Source organism: Humulus lupulus, chromosome X (assembly GCF_963169125.1).
Source record: "Humulus lupulus chromosome X, drHumLupu1.1, whole genome shotgun sequence".
Classification (NCBI taxonomy): Eukaryota; Viridiplantae; Streptophyta; class Magnoliopsida; order Rosales; family Cannabaceae; genus Humulus; species Humulus lupulus.
The window spans coordinates 110,003,749-110,029,246 of NC_084802.1; the positions used below are offsets into that span (position 1 = coordinate 110,003,749).

General features: G+C 42.0%; 1 protein-coding gene across 1 annotated transcript; it reads left to right on the plus strand.

Moving 5' to 3' along the window:
* Positions 1 to 21,866: 21,866 nt before the first annotated feature.
* On the plus strand, positions 21,867 to 22,967 carry LOC133807376 (zinc finger protein ZAT10-like). The gene has a single exon (XM_062245670.1). The coding sequence runs from the start codon at positions 21,991 to 21,993 to the stop codon at positions 22,783 to 22,785; it is 795 nt and encodes a 264-aa protein (XP_062101654.1). The 5' UTR covers positions 21,867 to 21,990; the 3' UTR covers positions 22,786 to 22,967.
* Positions 22,968 to 25,498: the final 2,531 nt, after the last annotated feature.

The following is a 25,498-nucleotide window of genomic DNA, read 5'->3' on the forward strand; positions in this document are numbered from 1 at the left end:
TTGTTGTTGAAGCTTTCAGCGTAGTTGCTTGTCATTATATTGTATCATTTTCCAGGAAAGAAAGGACGAGACCACTTACTGAAACCAATTCCCTCCAAATAGGCAGCTATGGGAGGATCCATTCGCTTAATATTTTCAAAATGCTTTAGAAATTCGGTCTTCTTCCATGCATAGGCTGCTGCCCACATCTCACTGTGACAGTGATCAGTCTTGAACTTAGCTTTCACATTCATACTGATGTGATGGTAGCATGTGCCGTGGTAGGCATCGGGAAAGACAGCCTCTAGAGCATGAATAATACTAGCATGCCTATCTGACACGAAAGCCAAGTCATCAACGTCCCCAATGGCTTCCTTCAACTTCGTCATGAAATATTTCCACAAGTTGTGGTTTTCACTATCCACCAACCCGAATGCAATTGGATATAAATGACTATTCGCATCCAAAGCAACGGCACATAGCATATGGCCACCGTACTTATTCTTCAAGAACGTGCCATCCACACATATCACAGGACGACAAAATCTGAATCCCCTCCTACAAACTCCAAGGGCAAAGAAGCAATATAGGAAACGACCATCTTCAGTGACAAAATCAGTAATTGTACCTGGATTCTTTTGCTGCAACATGTGCAAGTAGGATGGCAACTTGCAATACGAATCCTCATATGTCCCCCTAACATACGTAAGTGCCTTCTCTCTACATCTCCATGCCTTTTCATAACTCATATCAATACCAAAATTTTTCTTCATATCCTCCTTTATGTTGTTTGTCATGTAACTGGTCCCATCAACTGCGTATTTGTTCTTTATGAGGTGTCCAACGACCCACGGTGTAGCTTGACGATGAGCTTTTTGTTGCACTTCTAGTGAGCATGTGTGACGCTTTTGTATACCGTGATCTCAAACATGGGGCACATTGGTAGTTTTTTCCCTCTCAGTCTCCAACAACAGTCAGGATCTTTGCATGTGATATACCACACGTCCGTACCAGACTTTTTCACCATATACTCAAAGTTATTCTTCATTGCAAATAGAGCAGCTTTGGTTTTTAAATCAATCTTGTCCTCAAAAGTCTTCCCAACATATATTTCTCCCATTGGTGCACCTGATGATGAGGAATGGGTTTTAGCAGATGTCTCAATATCTTCTTTTGTAAACATTGGGACACTCCATCTGGTGTGATCTTCTCTTGATACAATTGTCTCCCACCACCCAGTGTTATCTTTTGTCCTAGCAGGTTGATTACTGCTTCGAGCAGGTGCTCGACGTCCTTGAGTTGGGAGGTGTGCCTGTGCAAGAGGCAGTCCTGACTCTTCTTCTACTTGTTGGGCTTGGGAAATGTCTAACTGCTCATTTGAAACATCTGCACTATAATACGAGTCATCCTCGGAACCATCATCATTATCTTCAAAGAAATTACCAACTGGATCATCATTCACATAGGGATCGTACTCATATGCCTCAAGCACACCTGTGGGACCTCCTTGTGGTATATCAAGCTGAATAGTAGCCATCGGATCAGTAATTGGAACAAAAGTGCCCACCTCGCTAAGATTCTTGTAACTGCTACCTGCAGGAGATGGATCGACACTGGTCGTGTCTTTTTTGTTCACACTAGGAGAAGGATCTGATATGACATTCTTCTTAACTGGAGTCACACATAAGACTATCCGTTCTTTCAAGCTTATTCCTAAGAATACACAAACTTGGCGATCATTCCTCAATTGAACTGGTGCAAATGGTTGGTCTCTGCATACATATGGCACCTCGAGTTTCAAATCATACACCTCTCTATCCACCTGAAATGTAATGCCCCGGAATCCCTAATGCAGTTTAATGGCTGGATTAGTAGGCCGGGAGGGCCATAACTTTTTAATTATGCCATTAAATGATAATGTGCATGTTTAGGTTAATTATATTATAATATCATGTTATATGCATGCATGTGAGTCCACATTTGATTATTATGATATTTTGGTAATTTGGCCGTTGAGGGCATAATTGTATATTTGTATGCAAGACGGTGGCATATTGTTGAGAACACATTATAATGTGGGTTTGTTCGAGCTATTCGGCATGAGACGATCATGGAATATTAATTAGCGGTCTAGTAATAACAGGTTTATGTTCGGGGCTCGGGATGAGTCTTGGGGAGATTTTAATGGTTAGAGCGTTACCGGGACTTAAAGGGTAACAGGATATGGATTATTGGTGTTTGAGATTATTGAGAATAGCAGGAATTGGAGAGCGTTAATTATGATTAACGAGATAGGTGGGAAATACCAATTTTGCCATTGTGAGCCATTAGAAACCTTTAATTGACCTAGGGGTGTTATGGTCTTTTCACCCCTAGGATTGGTATAAACCATTTTAGGCCATAAAAGAAGTAGAAAAACAAAGCATCGTCAAGAGCCTTCCCGTATCTTTTTCTCCTTCAGTTTCCTTTGAGATTTTTGAGCCATTCTTGAGGATTCAAGCTTAAGAAGTAAGCCTTGGGAGTTTGGGAGAGTGTTCCATCATTGAAGAGCATCACAAGCTAAGCTTAGGGTAAGTTTCTAGCCATTAAATTCTCTAGTTTGCCATGTTTTGGTTCTAGTTTTCTGTTGTGATTTCTAGGTTGAATACTTGGTTTTGTTGGGAGATTTGGCTAGGGTTCTTATGGTTGTGATGTTTGGGGTATGTTAGGATGGTTTTTGGGTTCATTTGGCACCGAAAATGGGACTTGGAAGCATTGGAAACAGGTTGGAATCGAAGGAGTCGAAGAAGAAGGTTTCAAGGGAGTGCTGGTTTAGGGGTAGCGCTACAGCTCCCACCCTAGGGCGCTCTAGCGCTACACAAGATTCTTATGGGCGTTTTGGGGGTTATGAGAATAGCATTGGGGCACTAGGGAGCAGTGGTGTAGCACTACTCTATTCCTCCAAAGTCCCGTTTTGAGTATTTTTAAGGGTTTTTAGCTCGGGGTTTCAATCCTCAAGGCTCGGGATCGAATCTACTCACTGTGCAGGCATGTTTCGAGGTCCCGAGAGTGGAGTTTAGGTTAAGACCCTTTCATGTTGATTTTCATTAATGGAGGTTATAATTGGTTGTGATTAGGTAACCGTTAAGGAACCAAAAGGTTGATCGTTTTCAGGAGTCGTTCTTATAATACTTCTCGCTCGAACCTGAGGTAAGAAAACTACACCCTGTGTATATGACATGCATGAGTGTTGTTGAGGCATGTTGGTTGATAAATGTGGACATGGATTGCATATTAAGTGCTAGCAAATGTTGTTTATTTGTGTATGGCACTGATTAGTCAGGGACGACACTGGTCGCATATTACTGACCTACGAGTCAGAAACGGCATAAGCGTCCTGTACACAGGGACGAATGAAGATTAGATCTAATCGATATCAGCATTGAATGACTCTAAGGCATTAATGCTGGACCGACCCTAAGGTCGATGAAACTTATAAGCGCTTGACTAGTCTAAGCTAGTTTGTAACGACCCAAATTTGCTAATAAGGCTTAAGGGCCTTGATTAGCGTGCCAGGAGGGCATGATGGGAATTATGTGTGATTTTTTTATGAATTAAACGCATGATTATGATTTAAAGCATGTTATATGACTATTTGTTTATCTGAGATGCATGACCATGTATATTAGTATGCATGTAGGCCCGGATCGTGTTAGAAGGGCATAACTGTAATTTTGGCCTTGTTGGGCATATCTGCATTGATATGTGATAATTGTATTCCGTGATTTGTACCACGTGAGTGTTGTGTTATTGTTGTGATGCACGTGCCGAGACGGTCCTAGAGAGCTAGTTAACTTAAGAGTCACAACGGGATTCCGTACCCGGCTCGGGAGGAGCCTAGGGGTACCTCGGGAATTTTATGGTCAAGTTGAGATTTAGCGGGTAATGGTTATTGGAGATTTAGTAACCTGGGTAACCATTAGTTACTGCTGAGAGTAACAAGTTTTAGAAAGAAAATGGTAGAAATGAAATAGAAGAGTAATGACTTAAGTGCCCTTGAAGGTTTAGTTTGGAAAGGTTAATAGGAAGGGCAAAATGGTCATTTGGTTGGGAAATAGATAAATGGCAGCTGGGATTTAGGGGTATACGGTTTGGGGCATTTATGCCACTTGAGGCTTGATAGAAATAGAAGAAGAAGAAGAGAAGGAGAAAGAAGGTTAGGCAAGAAGAAGAAGAGAAGGAGAAGTGGGAGTCTAGGAGGAGATCAAGGACTTTGTGTAGGTTCTCCATTTGAGGTAAGGTTTTTAGACACATCTAAGTTTTGATTTCTGTTTTGATTGGTAAAATCTAGAGCTTGAATTGTTTTGTTGAAGTTTTGAGTTAGTTGTTTGAGTTTTGGTTTGGGTGGCTGAAAATAGGAATCAAGGGGTGGATTCTTGGGTGTGTTGATGTTTTGATCTTGTATATAGTGCCTATAGGTTGTTAAGTTGTTCATTTGAGGTTTTAAATTTATTTTGGGGTTTGGGTATTGGTTTGGTGTGATTTGGAAGGTTTAAGTTCGGGAAAAACGCAAGAGAAAACCCAGATTTTCTGGGTTCGCGTATGAGCGCCGCGGCCCTGTTCTTGGGCGCCGCGGCGCGAGGTTGCATCAGGAGAGGGGCATCTCGCTGGGCGCCGCGGCCCTTGAGGGGAGTGCCGCGGCGCTAGGCCATTTTCAGGGGTTGGAAATTTGCATTTTTCAGCTTTTGCTCCGGGGGTTCGGGGGATGTTTCCGATGAATTTTTTTAGGGATTTGGGAGTCCCGAGAGTGCGGGATTGGTCCCGGGAAGTGGTTTTGGGTTGATTAGTAATGAGGGATGTTTCTTGTGTGTTGTGACTAGGTTGTTGGTGAGGCTCGTGCTTGAGGACCGTGCTCGTGGCTTTAGTGCATCAGGAGGCTCGGAATGCAGGTAAGAAAACTATAACACCCGTAGGATAGGGCATGGGCCCATAGTGTGATTGCGGGGCACGACCCTATTTTGCATGTTGTATGATGATATGATTGCCGGGCATGGCCCTATATTTTGCATTACATGTTAGGGTGCAAATTTAAATAAATTGGAATATATTTGAATGTTGCTTGATTTATGCTATATATGCTTGTAATGGAATGAACGGCAAGGGCCGAGTGCGGCGTAGGCCGGGTACGGCAGCGGAGCTGGAAGTAACACCTAGCACATGGGATGCTATAGTTAGGGTGGGACCCAAGGGATACATGAGTTATCCTCGCGGTGAGAACCGATACCCCAGGGCTTTGGTAAGGTTTCTGGGGCGGCATGGCCGTGTTTGCTTAGTCTAATGATTGACTTGTTTATTTGTGGATTATCTGTTATGATAAACTGTATCCATTGCATATGTTATGTTTTGCATGAGTTTTCTTGCTGGGCTTCGGCTCACGGGTGCTCTGTGTTGCAGGTAAGGGCAATGACTGAGTCAACCTACCATGAGTACGGAGAGCGTGAAGCGACGTGTACATGTTCGGCCTGCCCGACTGCTTTGGTTGGGGGTTTATTCGAAAATGGCTGTAATAATCTATGATTTTATGATTTCTCAACTGTAACCTTATTTCAAAAATGTAATTAGTTTTCAAACCTTATTTTGGGATCCCAAATGTTTAATAATAGAAGTTTTAATGAAACGACGCATTTTCAAAGATTACAGCCTTAACTTTTAATTAGTCACACTTTTGTTTCAAAACCTCGGTTAGCGAGTTCATTGCACACTGTTTTGTCTTAAAAACTCACTTAGTAACGGATGTAAGGAAGTAGGGCGTTACAACTTGGTATCAGAGCGAGCCAAGGTTTATTGGTTCTGGAGATCGACCGAACATCTACGCTCGCTGTCAGTGACAGGCTCGACTCAGGGTTGGTTGGTATGAATGATTGACATGTTTGAATATATGTTTGAATGCCCTGTTTTCCTGCTTATTTATATGGAGCATGAGAACTGAGTTGACATATGCATGAGATACTGATAGGGCCTGGCCCTTGATTATTGCATGATGAGATTGATGCATGCTGATTAATACTATTATGCATATGGATGAATATTGGCATAATGGGTTACATATTGAGTTTATGTGGTCAATTGTTTAATTTGAACTCGTATGTAATATCCGTATATTTGCTTGTATGAAGCATGTTGAGACCTGTATATACTTAGTGAGGTTAAATCTGGTAGCTAAATGTATGACATTGTGGATTTGACCTAGTATATGCTTGTGTGTGCATTATACCTGTGGATGTTTGGACCTAGTGGTGGTTTGGTTCAGAGTAGGGACCACAGAGTTCAGGAGTTTGGTCGGTTTTGTCAGATAAACTCGAGTTGTTGTTTCCTAGAAGGGTTTGGGGACCTAATATTGTGTTGGAAAGGGGATTCTTGATATATGTTGGAGTTGAGATCTCCAGTTTTCCCTGTTAGCAGCAGCAGAAAGTCATTAGTGTGTGAGTAGGCTGTGGAGTTTGTTAGTTGAGATGGGATAGAAGAACAACGGATTCTCTGGGGAGATGGCTGATTTAGATGTGTTAACAGTAAGGTTACCGGTGATGGTTTACTGTGAGGTATGGACAGATAAAGGTATTGTATGAGAGGTTTAAAGGGTGTTATCCTCGGGTTTTGAGGAGAGTTCGAGTTGACAAGGAATTTATCAATAAGTGAGCAGAGTTAATCCCACCCTTGGTTGAGAGGATGAGAGATCCTGATTAGAGGGTTGTGTTAAATGTTGAGGCAGAGAGTTGCTTGGAAGTGATACTCGGGCTGAGGTACTGGCTTATTGGGTTGGAAAGAACCTAGATGATGAATGGTTAGAAGAGATTTTAAAGACGTGATTTGAACGGTGGAGACTGGTGGATTTATAAGTTTGGTTTGGACTGATAGAGTAACAACAGCGTAGATCAATGGGTTTGGTGAATTGGCTAGTTCATTTTGGGAATTTATACTGATGGATGTATCTGGAATTGATGGCGACCCATTTAAGGATTTGAGATATGGAATAGTCTAAGGAGTTTGGGCGGTTCTGATGTAAGGATTTATCGTCTGTATGTGGATGGCAGAGAGAGCCATGGGGTTCGAGGAACTGATGGTTGATGATTAGAGCATGAGTGCTAGAGCCGCAGGGGCAGTGCTTCCTTTGATGGAATTAGTAAGGAGAGAATTGTGATAATCGAGTTGAAGGGACCCCAGACAGTGCTTGGGCACCTAATTTAAGATTTGAATGAAGCTTGATTGCTAAGGTGGTTGTCGAGCTGGCGACAGGAACCAGGGAGGTTAGTTAGTATGCACATAGGGGAGAGGATGCCACCTGAGAGGAGGTCAAGTGAGGACTTCTACATAGAATGACTCGATATGTTGGGATGGATTTCCCATAGTGAGGGGACGGAGAACTGGAATGCATCGATGCGTTCAAAGTTCGAGGCTGAGTCCTCAAGGATGAGTATTTGACTGGCGAGCTTATGCTTTGGGCATGTAACGAACTGGAAGAACTCGGTGCCGTGAATGCTCCGAGAGGGTCATGGACATAGAGAGGTTGCCTCAAAGGTGTCACTTGAGAGGCCGAGGACAGTTATACTTATTGAGAAGGAATTAGAAATTCTGGCAGATAGGATTGGTTTAAGGGATGCTGTAGAAGACGGTTTTGGCCGACAGAAAGTCTATCGGAGCAATCGAAGGAATCCGAGCCTGGTATAGCTAGTGTGTTATGCTGCGAGGATTGCTAGCATCGTCGGGTTTGAACGAAGAGTACAATGTTGGGTACCAGTGGGGACGATGTCTCCAAGAGTTTATCTATAACCTGGTTGTTACCAGTTGGAAACCGAGGATAGAGACATTTCGAGAAATTTTCTAGTTTACACCGGGTAGGGTGTGAGGAGCTGGTAACAAAGACTCTAGAATGGTTCAAGCTGCAACAGCACAGGTAAGTTCTTGAGGCAGAGAATGCGTGAACGGTTTGGGCAAGTCCCCTTCAAGCTCACGAGCAGTGCATGTGGATTACTCCCAGACGGAAATGGTGAGCAACTGATTATGCGAAAGACGTTTGTACCCAGAAGGCAGAGTCTCAGGTAAGGTTCTACGGATTGTTAGTTTGAGCGTCGTCAGGAGTACTCAGATTGGAGCTACGAGAAGAAAGGGCAGGTATGAGGAGATTGATCTGAAGCCACGAAGAAGCTAATGATGAATATTTGAAGAACAGAAAGCATCTCAGGACTGGTAAGCACGTCATCTATTGCATAAGCACCTCCGGAGACAACTACATCAGAGATGAGGAGAACAGTAAAACTCGAGGTTAGACGGACTGAGTGGTGTCACATCAAGAAGAAATTCAGAAGAGAGGTAAGAATTAATTGGTATCTGGCGATGCTGGAATGAGTGTGTGTTATGGTTAAGTAAAGAGTGATTGCATAAAGGACCTGATCTATGGTAGGGTTATGGAAATGTGGGAGTGTACCACGATTGGGCACGCCCAGGAATAAATTGACGCGAGAATGGATCGAACCTAGCGGGAGAAGAAAGAATGAACACGGTTGATATACTTGGAGCATTAAGTTGACAGTTATGGATATCATAAGATGCTTGAGTATTGGGTATTAGTAAGAAAGGTTAACGTTGAGACACAGATGTGGTGAAAAGTAATAGACGAATGATCAGTGTTTGAATCCTCGATTGAGCGAGGGGAGATATAATTGGAGGCGGAACTCCTAGCTGTGAGGCGTGTGTCAGTCAGGGGATAGCGCCATAGACTGTAATAGAGTGGACAAGGCGACGAACGAGATTGGCGTAACGTTGGCAGGTATGATTAGCTGGTGAGTGTCACTGAGCTACGGAATCCGAAGTGTCGGCTTTGGTTGAAACAGGGAAGGACCCTGCTAAGGTGGTACAAGTTGGGATACCAGGAATGGATGAAAGATCCAATTAGATTCAGTTTGTGAATGAGAATTCTGAATGGACATCATTCCACCTCCTAGGGTACATCGTACCGGGAGGGTCGAGCGGGTGACGGAATATAGTGTTTTCCTTTGGACCCTGAGGGGTTAGGTGATGTGGTAGTGTATCATGGGAATAGACCACTTTAGACCTTGAGTAAATTGTTTGGACATGAAAAGTTTTAACTCAGTTGAGGGAGTTAATGTTGTTGGATCAAGTGAACTGGTTTCAGGGTAAAACGTCGATGATACGGAATTGAGACCCTATAGTATTTTAAATTGTTGGAATGGATTTAGAGGACGAAAAGAACAGAGTGGGAATCTGGGATTATCAGTTGATTGCAAGTGAAAGGGCAGTCTAAAAGTTTATTAGATATCTTGACAAGTTGAGCGCTGAGTAGGCGAATACTTGAGGTATTAAGGGAAGTGTAATCCCTAACGAGTTAGTCGTGGTGGCAGTTGCTGGTGCCTTGTTAAGGTAACACGACAGAGGACATGATAAGAGATGAAGGATAGTGAATACTACTGTTTGGCATTGGTTCAGAGAAAAGCCAAAGAGGTCGTTGAAACTTCTTAAGGCAGGAGTGTCTGCCTGTTTGGAAGAATAAAGAGCTGGTAAATTGCTAAGTTATGAGGAAATAAAGTTCCGGAAGGAAAGATTTGTAACTCTACGTAATAACAGACGAGGATCTGTAAGGTGTTCAGAGAAAGAAGGGAGAGTTCTGACTCCTAACTCAACATAAAATTCTGAAGTTTTACTAAGGGTTAGGTCAGCGGGGCCTACAAGTTGGTCCCACCTAGTAGAGGTGACGACTTTTGAGTATCTCGGGAATCAGGATTAAGACAATGAATTGGTCATTGTAATCTAGGCAGACCCTGAGGCTTCAGCAGGGTTGCGGTGTAAACAAGAAGCTATCGAGAGCATGGCTATTAGACAAAATCTTGGGGGACAAGATTGTTACTCTTGTGAGAGGGTCATTGAAAAGTAAAGTAAAGGCGGTGGGCCTTGGAAAGTATGGTCAGAGTTGCGGGTTTACAGACTGATATGTTGGATAAATTTCGAGGACGAAATTTTTATGAGGAGGGGATAGTTGTAACGACCCAAATTTGCTAATAAGGCTTAAGGGCCTTGATTAGCGTGCCAGGAGGGCATGATGGGAATTATGTGTGATTTTTTTATGAATTAAACGCATGATTATGATTTAAAGCATGTTATATGACTATTTGTTTATCTGAGATGCATGACCATGTATATTAGTATGCATGTAGGCCCGGATCGTGTTAGAAGGGCATAACTGTAATTTTGGCCTTGTTGGGCATATCTGCATTGATATGTGATAATTGTATTCCGTGATTTGTACCACGTGAGTGTTGTGTTATTGTTGTGATGCACGTGCCGAGACGGTCCTAGAGAGCTAGTTAACTTAAGAGTCACAACAGGATTCCGTACCCGGCTCGGGAGGAGCCTAGGGATACCTCGGGAATTTTATGGTCAAGTTGAGATTTAGCGGGTAATGGTTATTGGAGATTTAGTAACCTGGGTAACCATTAGTTACTGCTGAGAGTAACAAGTTTTAGAAAGAAAATGGTAGAAATGAAATAGAAGAGTAATGACTTAAGTGCCCTTGAAGGTTTAGTTTGGAAAGGTTAATAGGAAGGGCAAAATGGTCATTTGGTTGGGAAATAGATAAATGGCAGCTGGGATTTAGGGGTATACGGTTTGGGGCATTTATGCCACTTGAGGCTTGATAGAAATAGAAGGAGAAAGAAGGTTAGGGCAAGAAGAAGAAGAGAAGGAGAAGTGGGAGTCTAGGAGGAGATCAAGGACTTTGTGTAGGTTCTCCATTTGAGGTAAGGTTTTTAGACACATCTAAGTTTTGATTTCTGTTTTGATTGGTAAAATCTAGAGCTTGAATTGTTTTGTTGAAGTTTTGAGTTAGTTGTTTGAGTTTTGGTTTGGGTGGCTGAAAATAGGAATCAAGGGGTGGATTCTTGGGTGTGTTGATGTTTTGATCTTGTATATAGTGCCTATAGGTTGTTAAGTTGTTCATTTGAGGTTTTAAATTTATTTTGGGGTTTGGGTATTGGTTTGGTGTGATTTGGAAGGTTTAAGTTCGGGAAAAACGCAAGAGAAAACCCAGATTTTCTGGGTTCGCGTATGAGCGCCGCGGCCCTGTTCTTGGGCGCCGCGGTGCGAGGTTGCATCAGGAGAGGGGCATCTCGCTGGGCGCCGCGGCCCTTGAGGGGAGTGCCGCGGCGCTAGGCCATTTTCAGGGGTTGGAAATTTGCATTTTTCAGCTTTTGCTCCGGGGGTTCGGGGGATGTTTCCGATGAATTGTTTTAGGGATTTGGGAGTCCCGAGAGTGCGGGATTGGTCCCGGGAAGTGGTTTTGGGTTGATTAGTAATGAGGGATGTTTCTTGTGTGTTGTGACTAGGTTGTTGGTGAGGCTCGTGCTTGAGGACCGTGCTCGTGGCTTTAGTGCATCAGGAGGCTCGGAATGCAGGTAAGAAAACTATAACACCCGTAGGATAGGGCATGGGCCCATAGTGTGATTGCGGGGCACGGCCCTATTTTGCATGTTGTATGATGAGATGATTGCCGGGCATGGCCCTATATTTTGCATTACATGTTAGGGTGCAAATTTAAATAAATTGGAATATATTTGAATGTTGCTTGATTTATGCTATATATGCTTGTAATGGAATGAACGGCAAGGGCCGAGTGCGGCGTAGGCCGGGTACGGCAGCGGAGCCGGAAGTAACACCTAGCACATGGGATGCTATAGTTAGGGTGGGACCCAAGGGATACATGAGTTATCCTCGCGGTGAGAACCGATACCCCAGGGCTTTGGTAAGGTTTCTGGGGCGGCATGGCCGTGTTTGCTTAGTCTAATGATTGACTTGTTTATTTGTGGATTATCTGTTATGATAAACTGTATCCATTGCATATGTTATGTTTTGCATGAGTTTTCTTGTTGGGCTTCGGCTCACGGGTGCTCTGTGTTGCAGGTAAGGGTAATGACTGAGTCAACCAACCATGAGTACGGAGAGCGTGAAGCGACGTGTACATGTTCGGCCTGCCCGACTGCTTTGGTTGGGGGTTTATTCGAAAATGGCTGTAATAATCTATGATTTTATGATTTCTCAACTGTAACCTTATTTCAAAAATGTAATTAGTTTTCAAACCTTATTTTGGGATCCCAAATGTTTAATAATAGAAGTTTTAATGAAACGACGCATTTTCAAAGATTACAGCCTTAACTTTTAATTAGTCACACTTTTGTTTCAAAACCTCGGTTAGCGAGTTCATTGCACACTGTTTTGTCTTAAAAACTCACTTAGTAATGGATGTAAGGAAGTAGGGCGTTACATAGTTACTCAGAGCCAGGGCCTAAGGCCTAGGTGACCGTTTGTCACATGGCTAGGGAACGACGTTCCATGGTTATGACTCTATGGTCATGAGGAAGGTTATGTTGGTGACTAGTCACTATGCACCTATCCTGTTTAAGCTAGTGAAAGGTTCACTTATCTGTTAAGCCCCGGTGACCCTATCGTCACATGGCTAAAGGGAGCTGTTCCCATCTTGGTGACTTTTGCGACTGTCACTTACATGTTTTGGACTGAAAGTCCTAAATGGTTATTATGATCATTGTTGATATTATATCATGCTATATTGTGTTTTCTTGCTGGGCCTTTGCTCATGGGAGCTATGTGGTGCAGGTAAAAGGAAAGAAAAGCTCACCCAGCCTTGAGTAGAGATCTTAGGTGGTGATGTGTACATATGCGGCCGCTTGACCACCACGGCCAAGGAGTTCTTAGAGGAACTAGGGATTTACCCTATTTTTGCTGCTTAGGTCGACGGGTTTGTAAATTTGAAACAGTAATGACCATTTTGTGTTGTGAAAAACTTGTAAAAGATTTTATGGGCCCATGAACAGTTTTATGTATTAAATAAAATATATCCTTTCCTTTTTATTATTTTTCTACCTTAGCCTGTTAATAACACTTAGATGCACGTTTTAACCAAAAGACTCGGGTAGCGAGTCAAATTTCCAGTTCACCGTAACTGTTATGGGGTAACCAGGGTGTTACAACTTGGTATCAGAGTGTGCCAAGGTTAGGGTTCCTGTAGACTGGCTGGGCATGTACACACATCACTGAAGTCAAGCACGACTCATGGTTTGGTAACTATTTATGTAGTTATATGTATAACTGCTTAAATATAGTATATATGCTTTACCTGTATGCATGAGACACCATGTAAAACCTGTGCCCTGAAGTATATTATATCCTCAGCAAAGGTGTGATAATTAGTACTGAGATTGCTGGAACATATTTATTAATATGGTTGATTGGGAATTATTATGTGATACATGCTAAGTGCTAAATGCTATAAACATGTATCTGCTTGTAAAATTATATGACTGTGGAATGTGATAATTGTCTGCTTGTTCTTGGACCGTAAGACGGCAAGAGGTTTAGTTATTACTACCTGACTGGCCGTATTGATCAATGTTTCAGCAAGGTATCAATAATAAGAATGAATCCAGTGCAGACAGATACTTCAGCTGGCCAAAGTGATCAAGGCCAGAATAATAACAGCCAGGGTCAGGAAAATGACTAGTCACAGATTCCACAGCCATCTCCTGTAAACTGGCAGCAAATAGTTAGTGATCTGCAGGCAACAGTGTTAAGGCAGGGAGAAGAGCTTCGTCTCCTGAAACAACAGCAAGCGCCTGCAGTGGCTAGTGTATCAGAGGCACCCCCTATGTCGGTGTCAGCACAGAGCAGCTGCCTGAGGTTGGAAATAAGTGGGAACCTCTCTATGAAAGGTTTAGGAAGCAGTAGCCTCCAGGTTCAAGTGCCTGCAGTGGCTTGTTCGCATTGACACAAGCCGAAGCTGAGGCTTCTCCCTCAGTTGTTATAGGTCAGCTTCTTAGTGCTGGAACCCCTTATAATGTATTGATTGATTCTGGTGCTACACACTCTTTTGTTGCTAGTAGTATTATTGATAGATTGTGTAGACCCTATGGTTTTTATGCTGTGGGGTTTGGAACTTTGTTACCCACTGGAGAGTGAGTGGTATCCAGGAGATGGGTCAGATCTTTGCCAGTGACAGTGGAGGGCATAGAGTTGTCAATGGATTTGATAGAGTTGGTTATGACTGACTTTGATATGATATTGGGTATGGATTGGTTGGCGAAGTATGGGGCAACCATTGATTGCAGAAGGAAGATGGTCACCTTTGAGCCTGAAGGTGAGGATCCTTTTGTGTTTGTTGGTACTATGCATGGACCTCGCATACCTATGATTTCTGTATTGAGGGCTAGGGATTTATTGCAAGGAGGTTGCATTGGATTCTTAGCCAGTGTGGTTGATACCACTCAGGTCGTGCCAGTGAGACCAGAAGATGCCAAACTTGTTTGTGAATTTCTAGATGTGTTTCTAGAAGATTTTCCAGGGTTGCCACCACACAGAGAAATTGAGTTCGTGATAGAACTAGCACCAGGGACAGAGCCAGTGTCTAGAACACCTTACAGAATGGCCCCAGCTGAGTTGAAAGAGTTAAAGGTATAGTTGCAAGAACTGTTAGATTTGGGTTTTATCAGACCTAGTTTCTCACCTTGGGGTGCGCCAGTTCTGTTTGTAAAGAAGAAGGATGGTGAGAATGTGTATTGATTACAGAGAACTGAATAAGCTGACAATTAAGAATAAGTATCCTTTGCCAAGGATAGATGATCTGTTCGATCAGTTGCAAGGTAAAAATGTATTCTCAAAGATCGACCTTCGTTCTGGTTATCATCAGTTAAGGGTCAAGGAAGGAGATATACCGAAGACTGATTTTCGTACCAGGTATGGGCATTATGAGTTCTTAGTCATGTCTTTTGAATTGACTAATGCCCCTGCTGCTTTTATGGATCTGATGAACAGAGTGTTCAAGGATTATCTGGACTAGTTTGTGATCGTCTTCATCGATGATATCCTGGTATATTCTCAGTCTGAGTCAGAGCATGAGCAGCATTTGAGGTTGGTTCTACAGAGACTGAGGGAACACAGACTGTTTGCAAAGTTCAAGAAATGTGAGTTCTGATTATCTCAGGTATCCTTTCTTGGGCACATTGTCAGTAAGGAGGGGATTAAGGTAGATCCAGCAAAGATTGAAGCGGTCAAAGATTGGCCAAGGCCAAAGAATGCTTATGAGGTTAGAAGTTTCTTTGGATTGGCAGGTTATTATAGGCATTTCGTGGAAGGGTTCTCAAAGATAGTTACTGCATTGACTGAGCTGACACGCAAGAGTCAGAAATTTGTGTGGTCGGATAAGTGTGAGAACAGTTTCCAGGAACTGAAGCAGAGATTGATTACAGCTTCGATTCTGAGTCTTCTGACAGATCAGGAGAAGTTTGTGATTTACTGTGATGCTTCTCATCAGGGTTTGGGCTGTGTTCTGATGCAATCGGAGAAGGTAATTGCTTATGCTTCTCGTCAGTTGAAGGAGTATGAAAAGAGATATCCTACTCATGATTTAGAGTTGGCGGCAGTGGTCTTTGCTTTAAAGATATGGAGGCATTATCTCTATGGAGAAAAGTGTGAGATCTACACAGACCACAAGAGCCTGAAATTCTTCTTCACCCAGAAAGATTTGAATATGAGTCAAATGCGTTGGATGGAGTTAGTAAAAGATTATGATTGTGAGATTTTGTATCATCCTGGAAAAGCCAATGTGGTAGCTGATGCTTTAAGCCGGAAGGGTCCGGGACAGATTCATGGTATGAGGCTGATAGCCAGAGAGTTAGCAGATGATATGACTAGAGCTGGTATAGAGTTGCTGGTGGGCCAGTTGGCTAATATTACGCTACAGTCTACGCTGTTAGAGAGGATTAAGGAGGGTCAGCTGAGTGATCCACAGCTGATCAAGATCAGAGAGGATGTTCTGGTTGGAGCATCCAGAGATTATACAGTGTCAGATATAGGTATGTTGAGATACAAGGGGAGGATATGTGTTCCGTTAGACATTGCTTTGAGGCGAGAGATTCTGGATGAATCTCATACTACACCTTACTCTTTGCATCCAGGCACCATGAAGATGTATCAGGATATGAGATCGTTGTATTAGTGGCCAACGATGAAGAGAGATGTAGTAGAGTATGTGGCTAAGTGCTTGACATGTCAGCAGGTCAAGGCTGAGCATCAGAGGCTGGCAGGGTTATTGCAGCCTCTGGATATCCCAGAGTGGAAGTGGGAAGACATCACGATGGATTTCATGGTGGGCTTACCCAGGACTATTGGTCAGAATGATTCTATTTGGGTGATAGTGGATCGCTACACCAAGTCAACTCACTTCTTGCTAGTGAGGACTACTTATACAATTGACCAGTATGCAGATCTCTATGTGAGAGAGATCGTGTGCCTCCATGGAGCACCTAGGTCGATTGTGTCAAATCGGGACCCTACTTTTACTTCCAAGTTTTGGGGAAGTTTACAGAAGGCCATGGGGACACAATTGAAGTTTAGTACTGCTTATCATCCTCAGACAAATGGGCAATCTGAGAGGACAATCCAAATTTTGGAAGACATGCTGTGGGCATGTGTGCTGGACTTTGGTGGATCTTGGAGTAAGTATCTGCCTTTGATAGAGTTCTCCTACAACAACAGTTATCAGTCTACCATTGGAGTTGCACCTTATGAGATGCTATATGGTAGGAAGTGCAGATCTCCCATTCATTGGGATGAGACAGGTGAAAGGAGATACTTAGGTCCTGAGGCAGTTCAGAGGACCAGTGAGGCCATTGAGAAGATTAGAGCTCGAATGCTTGCTTCTCAGAGTAGGCAGAAAAGTTATGCAGATCCCAAGCGTAGGAATGTGGAGTTCCAAGTGGGAGACTATGTCTTCCTTAGAGTCTCGCCATGGAAAGGGGTGAGAAGGTTTGGGAAGAAAGGCAAGCTGAGTCCTAGATTTGTAGGTCCATTTTAGATCCTGGAGAAGGTTGGTCAAGTGGCTTACAGATTGGCTTTGCCTCTGGCGTTGTCAGCCGTGCATAATGTGTTTCATGTTTCAGCTCTTCGGAGGTATGTATCTGATGTGAATCATATTTTGAGTTATGAAGATCTAGAGCTTGAGTCAGATCTCTCCTTTGAGGAACAACCAGTTCAGATACTTGACAGAAAGGATAAGGTCCTCACGAATAAGACGATATCTTTAGTTAAGGTATTGTGGAGGAACAGCAAGGTCGAGGAAGCGACCTAGGAGCTGGAGTCAGATATGCAGAGTCAGTATCCCGAGCTGTTCAGGTAAATTTCGAGGATAAAATTTCTGTAAGGAGGGGATAGTTGTAATGCCCCGGAATCCCTAATGCGGTTTAATGGCTGGATTAGTAGGTCGAGAGGGCCATAACTGTTTAATTATGCCATTAAATGATAATGTGCATGTTTAGGTGAATTATATTATAATATCATGTTATATGCATGCATGTGAGTCCACATTTGATTATTATGATATTTTGGTAATTTGGTCGTTGAGGGCATAATTGTATATTTGTATGCATGTCGGTGGCATATTGTTAAGACCACATTATAATGTGGGTTTGTTCGAGCTATTCGGCATGAGACGATCATGGAATATTATTTAGCAGTCTAGTAATAACAGGTTTAAGTTCGGGGCTCGGGATGAGTCTCGGGGTGATTTTAATGATTAGAGCGTTACTGGGAATTAAAGGGTAACGGGATATGGATTATTGGTGTTTGAGATTATTGAGAATAGCGAGAATTGGAGAGCGTTAATTATGATTAACGAGATAGGTGGGAAATACCAATTTTGCCATTGGGAGCCTTTAGAAACCTTTAATTGACCTAGGGGTATTATGGTCTTTTCACCCCTAGGATTGATATAAACCATTTTAGGCTGTAAAAGAAGTAGAAAAACAGAGCATCTTCAAGAGCCTTCCCGTATCTTTTTCTCCTTCAGTTTCCTTTGAGATTTTTGAGCCATTCTTAAGGATTCAAGCTTGGGAAGTAAGCCTTGGGAGTTTGGGAGAGTGTTCCATCATTGAAGAGCATCACTAGCTAAGCTTGGGGTAAGTTTTTAGCCATTAAATTCTCTGGTTTGCCCTGTTTTGGTTCTAGTTTTCTGTTGTGATTTCTAGGTTGAATACTTGGTTTTGTTGGGAGATTTGGCTAGGGTTCTTATGGTCGTGATGTTTGGGGTATGTTAGGATGGTTTTTGGGTTCATTTGGCACCAAAAATGGGACTTGGAAGTATTGGAAACAGGTTGGAATCGAAGGAGTCGAAGAAGAAGGTTTCAAGGGAGTGCTGGTCTGGGGGTAGTGCTACAGCGCCCACCCTAGGGCGCTCTAGTGCTACACAAGATTCTTATGGGCGTTTTGGGGGTTCTGAGAATAGCATTGGGGCACTAGGGAGCAGCGGTGTAGCACTACTCTGTTCCTCCAAAGTCCTGTTTTGAGTGTTTTTAAGGGTTTTTGGCTCGGTGTTTCAATCCTCAAGGCTCGGGATCGAATCTACTCACTGTGTGGGCATGTTTCGAGGTCCCGAGAGTGGAGTTTAGGTTAAGACCCTTTCATGTTGATTTTCATTAATGGAGGTTATAATTGGTTGTGATTAGGTAACCGCTAAGGAACCAAAAGGTTGATCGTTCTCAGGAGTCGTTCTTATAATACTTCTCACTCGAACCTGAGGTAAGAAACTGCACCCTGTGTATATGACATGCATGAGTGTTGTTGAGGCATGTTGGTTGATAAATGTGGACATGGATTGCATATTAAGTGCTAGCAAATGTTGTTTTCTTGTGTATGGCACTGATTAGTCAGGGACGGCACTGGTCGCGTATCACTGACCTACGAGTCAGAAACGGCATAAGCGTCCTGTACGCAAGGCCGAATAAAGATTAGATCTAATCGATATCAGCATTGAATGACTCTAAGGCATTAATGCTGGACCGACCCTAAGGTCGATGAAACTTATAAGCGCTTGACTAGTCTAAGCTAGTTACTCAGAGCCAGGGCCTAAGGCCTAAGTGACCGTTTGTCACATGGCTAGGGAACGACGTTCCAGGGCTATGACTCTATGGTCATGCGGAAGGTTATGTTGGTGACTAGTCACCATGCACCTATCCTGTTTAAGATAGTGAAAGGTTCACTTATCTGTTAAGCCTCGGTGACCCTATCGTCACGTGGCTAAAGGGAGTTGTTCCCATCTTGGTGACTTTTGCGGCTGTCACTTACTTGTTTTGGACTGAAAGTCCTGAATGGTTATTATGATCATTGTTGATATTATATCATGCTATATTGTGTTTTCTTGCTGGGCCTTGGCTCATGGGTGTTATGTGGTGCATGTAAAGGGAAAGAAAAGCTCACCCAGCCTTGAGTGGAGAGCTTAGGTGGTGATGTGTACATATGCGGCTGCTTGACCACCACGGCAAAGGAGTTCTCAGAGAAACTAGGGGTTTACCCTATTTTTGCCACTTAGGTCGGCGGGTTTGTAAATTTGAAACAGTAATGACCATTTTGTGTTGTGAATAACTTGTAAAAGATTTTATGGGCCCATGAACAGTTTTATGTATTAAATAAAATATATCCGTTCCTTGTGATTGTTTTTCCACCTTAGCCTGTTAATAACACTTAGATGCACGTTTTAACCAAAGGACTCGGGTAGCGAGTCAAATTTCCGGTTCATCGTTCACCGTAACTGTTCTGGGGTAACCAGGGCATTACATGAAATGTCTCTTGCAGTATGTTAAGTAGTTGCAAGTAAGTGACATCATTCTCTACTGGTATCACTTCACCTTCAACATCCTTAAAATACCATTTCCTACCATCTGTTTACCAAACACCATTGTAAGAAACAAATACATAAACAGTAGAACCTGAAATAAAAAAACACAAATACAATTAGCGTAAAAACAGATGGTAGGAAATGGTATTTTAACGATGCTGAAAAACATGACCATCGAGCCTTCATCGAGCAGGCATCGAGCCTCCATCGAGCATGCATGAAATAGTGAGAATGCACATTACCATCGAGCTTGCATCGAGTAGGTATCGAGTAACCATCGAGCACAACACGCAACGTAAAAAATGATGTGTCATCGAGCCTGCATCGAGCAGGCATCGAGCATCCTTCGAGCATGCATGAAATAGTGAGAATGCACATTACCATCGAGTACCCATCGAGTAGGTATCGAGTAACCATAGAGCACAACATTCAACCGTAAAAATTGATGTTCCATTAAGCCTGCATTGAGCAACCATCGGGCATGCATGGAATAGTGATAATGCACATTACCATCGAGTACCCATCGAGTAGGTATCGAGTAACCATCGAGCAGAACATGCAACTGTAAAAATTGGTGTGCCATCGAGCCTGCATCGAGCAGGCATCGAGCCTGCATCGAGCATGCATGAAATAATGATAATGCACATTACCATCGAGCACCCATCGAGTAGGTATCGAGTAACCATCGAGCAGAACATGCAACCGTAAAAATTGGTGTGCCATCGAGCAGGCATCAAGCACAACCCAAACCCAGAAAATTCCCAGAAAACGCAGATCGACAAAAACCAGAAAAAAACCTAAAAAATTTGCAAATATTGCTCATATCTATTCGAAATGTCCAAAAAGTTTAAAGGAAACATCGCTAATCCAAGTATTTAAGAAAAAATTGTTTACCCATAAAATTTTTCTCCAAGATTTCTCAACTCTTACTTTGGTCTTGATCCCCTCTACAAATGGCTTTCTTAGTGGCGGTCCCTTGCACGACTTCCTTCTACCGTGGTGCTCTTAGTGGCGGTGTGAGGTGAGGTGAGTGAAAGAGAGTGAGGAAGAAACAAGAAGAAGGAAGAGAGGAGGGAAGAGAGGAGATAGTTGTGATATGGGTATTTTGGGTATGCTAAAATGAATTAGCATTATTTTGTAATGATAAAAATGCCTAACATTTTTTTGAATTACAACCCCCTATTAAGCATAAAAAGTCAAATTTCCCTATATAAAATAGACGGTCCATAATATGCAGCACAAGCTCGTCTCCATAACATCACTTGACAGTAAAAAAATAACACTTTGAGGTATTGAACCGACAAAGAAATGTACAGTGCCACATTTTTGTTTCCACGGAGCTTTGGTTGGGAAAGTGATGAAGAAAACTAGGTGAGGAGGCCATTTTGTTCTTTTGTTGGTAAAAAGTAGACAAATAAAATGGGAAATTAGGTGAGTTCAAGCTCCAAATAGAAGTTACATACATGATAATCAAAGATTAGATAGGGTAAAACATAAAAGAAAGAAATAGATGGATACTACCTCCACGTGTTGTGGATCCTAATCGCCAAGAATTAAATATGGCGGTGTGTCCTAATACATGGAACCTTGTCAATCCAAACACGGCACAGTGAAATAAAATAAAATCATATTATAAATTAAAAAAAGCAGGAAAAGTCGCCGCCATTACCTAAAATGATGCTACCACGGTTGCTGCGCCTGCTCCTCCCCTGTTTGTTACCATGTAGATCGGGTCTTAACCACGTTTGGTCTTTACAAATTAACAAACCCTTATCCTTTTACCTTCCCCACCATCTTAATATTTGACTTTTAAAGCCGTCTTTCTGTCCTCAGTCCTCCTGAGGTTGGAAGACTTTGACAAGGCCCATGGGCCCACATAACCTCACACTTGCCACTTCTTCTCCTCATTGACAGTCTCACTCTTTGACCGACTTCTCTCTCTGCTTGGCTACCAAGAAATTGCTTGCCAAATAAACGTGCTCCACTCTTTCCTTTTGGAAATTGTAAATTGAAGGTGCTATTTTTGAGTCATTTTATTGAAAAGTAGTTTGGGTCCCACGCTCGGCCTTCACTCCCTCTTTACTTTCTCACCACTTGACACGCAACTTCCGTCCTTCTCTTTCTCCTCCCCTTTATATACTCCTTGCCTTCCCACTCACTCTCACTCAAATTACATTCCAATTCCCAACTCAAAAAAGAACAGAAAAAAAAAACCTCTAAGACACTCTTTTCATTCTTCCCTCGCAAATAAAACTGATCTGTTTTAGTGTAAAATTACTCATTTTGTGATGGCTTTAGAAGCTTTGAACTCTCCTACTACCGCTACGGCTCCGTTTCACTTCGAAGACGTGGCCAACCTTAACTACCTGGAGCCATGGGCCAAGCGCAAGCGCTCCAAGCGTTGTCGTCTCGATCACCCTCCCACCGAAGAAGAGTATCTTGCTCTCTGCTTAATCATGCTCGCTCGCGGTGGTGCCGATCAACAGCGCCGGAAGTTGACTCCTACTCGTGCTCCGGTAGATCATCAGATGGCTACTACCTTGCCAACGAAGCTGAGTTACAAGTGCTCTGTTTGTGATAAGGCTTTTCCTTCTTATCAAGCTTTAGGTGGACACAAAGCTAGTCATAGGAAAGGAAACGGAGGAGAATTAGATCAGTCTACGTCTTCAACCACCACCAATGGCACCACTACGTCTGCCGTGGGTACCGTAGTATCTAACAGTACTGTTAAGGCTCACGAGTGTTCCATCTGCCACAAATCTTTCCCCACCGGTCAAGCCCTTGGGGGACACAAGAGGTGCCACTACGAAGGCGGGGGTGCCTCCGCGGCTTCCGCCGCAGCCGCCACTGCGAATAGCACTTTGACCACAACCTCTGAAGGCATAGGGTCCACTTCCCATACTCACGCCTCGTTGAGTCAAAGCCACCGCGGCTTTGACCTGAACCTACCGGCTCTACCAGAATACTCCCGCGATTTCTTCGTCTCCGGCGACGACGAGGTTGAAAGTCCCCACCCGTTCAAAAAGATCCGCCTTACGATCTCACCCCCGAAGATAGAAATCGCCGAACACCACTCAAATTAGGAGTCTAATTTATCTACTTATATTTACTTTTTAGAATCCGTTTATCAAATTAGGAAACTGGAATCTTCATGTTTTTTTAGACACATTTTTCCTGTACATAGAAGTTCAGAATTATTTTGATTATTAGTTAGCTTGGTCATATGTAATAGTTAAAATTCAATTAATTCAATTGTTTTTTATTATCTTTTTCTGAAATTCAGTAAACTATATATAAAATATAGGAAATATATACTAATCGGTGAAAGGATAGACTTTTGTTAATGTCATCGTCAAATGATATATTTTTTACAAAAATAACTTTTTCGACTGGGTCTCAGTCGGAAAAATTATTTTATAAAGAACTAAAAATAAGAAGATATTTTTTCAAAATAAAAATAATAAGAAGAAGATATTAAATATATATATATTTGCATATTTATACTGGGGAGGGGTGTGGTAAAGCATGATTAGGAATGATGAGTATGCGCAACCGCGTGGGGAGGAAGAGTTGACAGAGTTTGTTGAGTTCAGTTGAGGCCACTTGCACTTGGACAAAAACAGATCAAAGTGAATTAATTAGTGCTGCTTATGCGTGCCTCTGCTCCCACTGCGACTGTTTTTACCGTAACATCAACTAATAGCATCTCCTTGACATTGACACTTTATTTGGTGTCACACCAACATAAAATTTGGTGTCAAAAATCATTTTCACTCCAATCATAACACTAAAAATTACACAAAAAAAAATTTGTTTATTATTATATTATTTGTTTAAATAAATTAAATATTCTTTTTATTATTATATTAATTTATCAAAATCATCACAATTATTATATCTAATTAATATTTTAAATAAAACTACTCATTAATTACATGACAATAATATTATATAAATAATTAAAATTCGATAAATTAAAAAATCATATTGCATGTAGTAACATAAAGATTACATCACTAGAGAGAAAATATTACATTCATAGAAAAAAAAATATTACATTACATTAGATGAAATTATAATGAGAATGTGATGTTTAATGTGTTCAATTTTAATTTTTTTAATGTGTCTTTAAATTTGTAATGTTTGTATTGTGTAATATTAAAAAAAAATACAAATATTTAATAATGTTTTATTTAAATTATAATTAAAAAAATAATTTGTGGTCTATACAATTTAATCTCCACATAATAAACTAAATTCTAAATTATATATATATAATAATATAAATATATATATAAATAATAATATAAATATATATATAATAATAATTATATATAATAAAATAATGAAAGAAAAAAAAAAAAAGTATACCGTGTGCTACAGTACACAGCATATATGCTGTGTACTGTAGCCAAGACAACAAATTTGATATATATATATATGCAGCTTCATTGGAGGGTCACCTACTGCATATATGCAATTATAGTGATACATTGGAGAAGCCCTAATAATGGACATACATTCACGCCCAAAATTAATCCCTCTTTTAATCATTACATTATTATGACAATTATATTATTACGTTTATATATACATATATGTCACATGGGGGTTGTTATCCCAAAAATTTGAAACTGATGACGTGGCATAGAAATGACAAAGTGGCATGGAATAGTTGGTGATCTGGCTTAGCAGCAGCCCAGTACATCAGTGAAAGTTTTGACTGCTTGAGAGATGTCATGTCCAAGCCAAGTGCACCCGAGGAGAGTACTTGGGCTAGGGTGTGCCCGGTCGGACTTTGGTCCGAGGAGCACTCCAAAGGCATGGTCGGACTTTGGTCCGAGGAGAGCCCAAGGGTGTGGTCGGACCTTGGTCCGAGGAGAGCCCAAGGTGTGGTCAGACTTTGGTCCGAGGAGAGACCAAGGGTGTGGTCGGACTTTGGTCCGAGGAAAGCCCAAGAGTGTGTGGTCGGACCTTGGTCCGAGGAGCAGTCCAAGGAGTATGGTCGGACCTTGGTCCGAGGAGAAGTCCAAGAGTGTGTGGTCGGACCTTGGTCCGAGGGGCAGTCCAAGGAGTGTGGTCGGACCTTGGTTCGAGGAGCAGTCCAAGGAGTGTGGTCGGACTTTGGTCCGAAGAGCAGTCTAAGGGCGTGGTCGGACGCATGTCCGAGGAGAGACGAAGGATTGGTCCTCATGCATATGTCCAGTAAGTGCACGGTTGTCCAAGTAAAGAAATGGCATGCATATGTCCGACCAGCACTTGTATGTATCCAACATGCATGTGTTCGACCAGAAGACGATATTCATCAACCAAATAGACCAGACTGCGTCAAATTCCCAGAAACGGCTTCAGCAAGACTCGGACTGGGCATACACGAGAATCTCTCATTCTTTGCTCAAATTGAGGATTCTGTTGTATTTTGAATATTTCTTGTAATTTAAATATAATACAAATAATAAACTATCCCAATCCTAGGGGGATATCAGTTTCTGATTCCAAGCCTATAAATAGAGGGTTGATGGGATCAGGAAAGGACTTTTTGGCAATTTGAATTTTTGGTCTGAGTTTTCTAGAGAGAGAACGTGCGTTTTCTTGAGAGAGAACTCTTTTGTATTCTGAGAATTTACACTGAAGAAACTCAGTTGACACTGGTTCATCTGATCTTGAGTGTAGATAAAATAATCTAATCTCTAAGTGGATTAGGCTATTACCAACTGATTGGGGCTGAACCACTATAAAAATTGCGTGTGTTTTTTATTTTCTTTATTAAACTGTCTGTTCCGTTTGAATTCTCTT

What these genes read in the sequence shown, in the direction of transcription:
- LOC133807376 (XM_062245670.1), top strand. Translation starts at nt 21,991, where the DNA reads ATGGCTTTAGAAGCTTTGAACTCTCCTACTACCGCTACGGCTCCGTTT.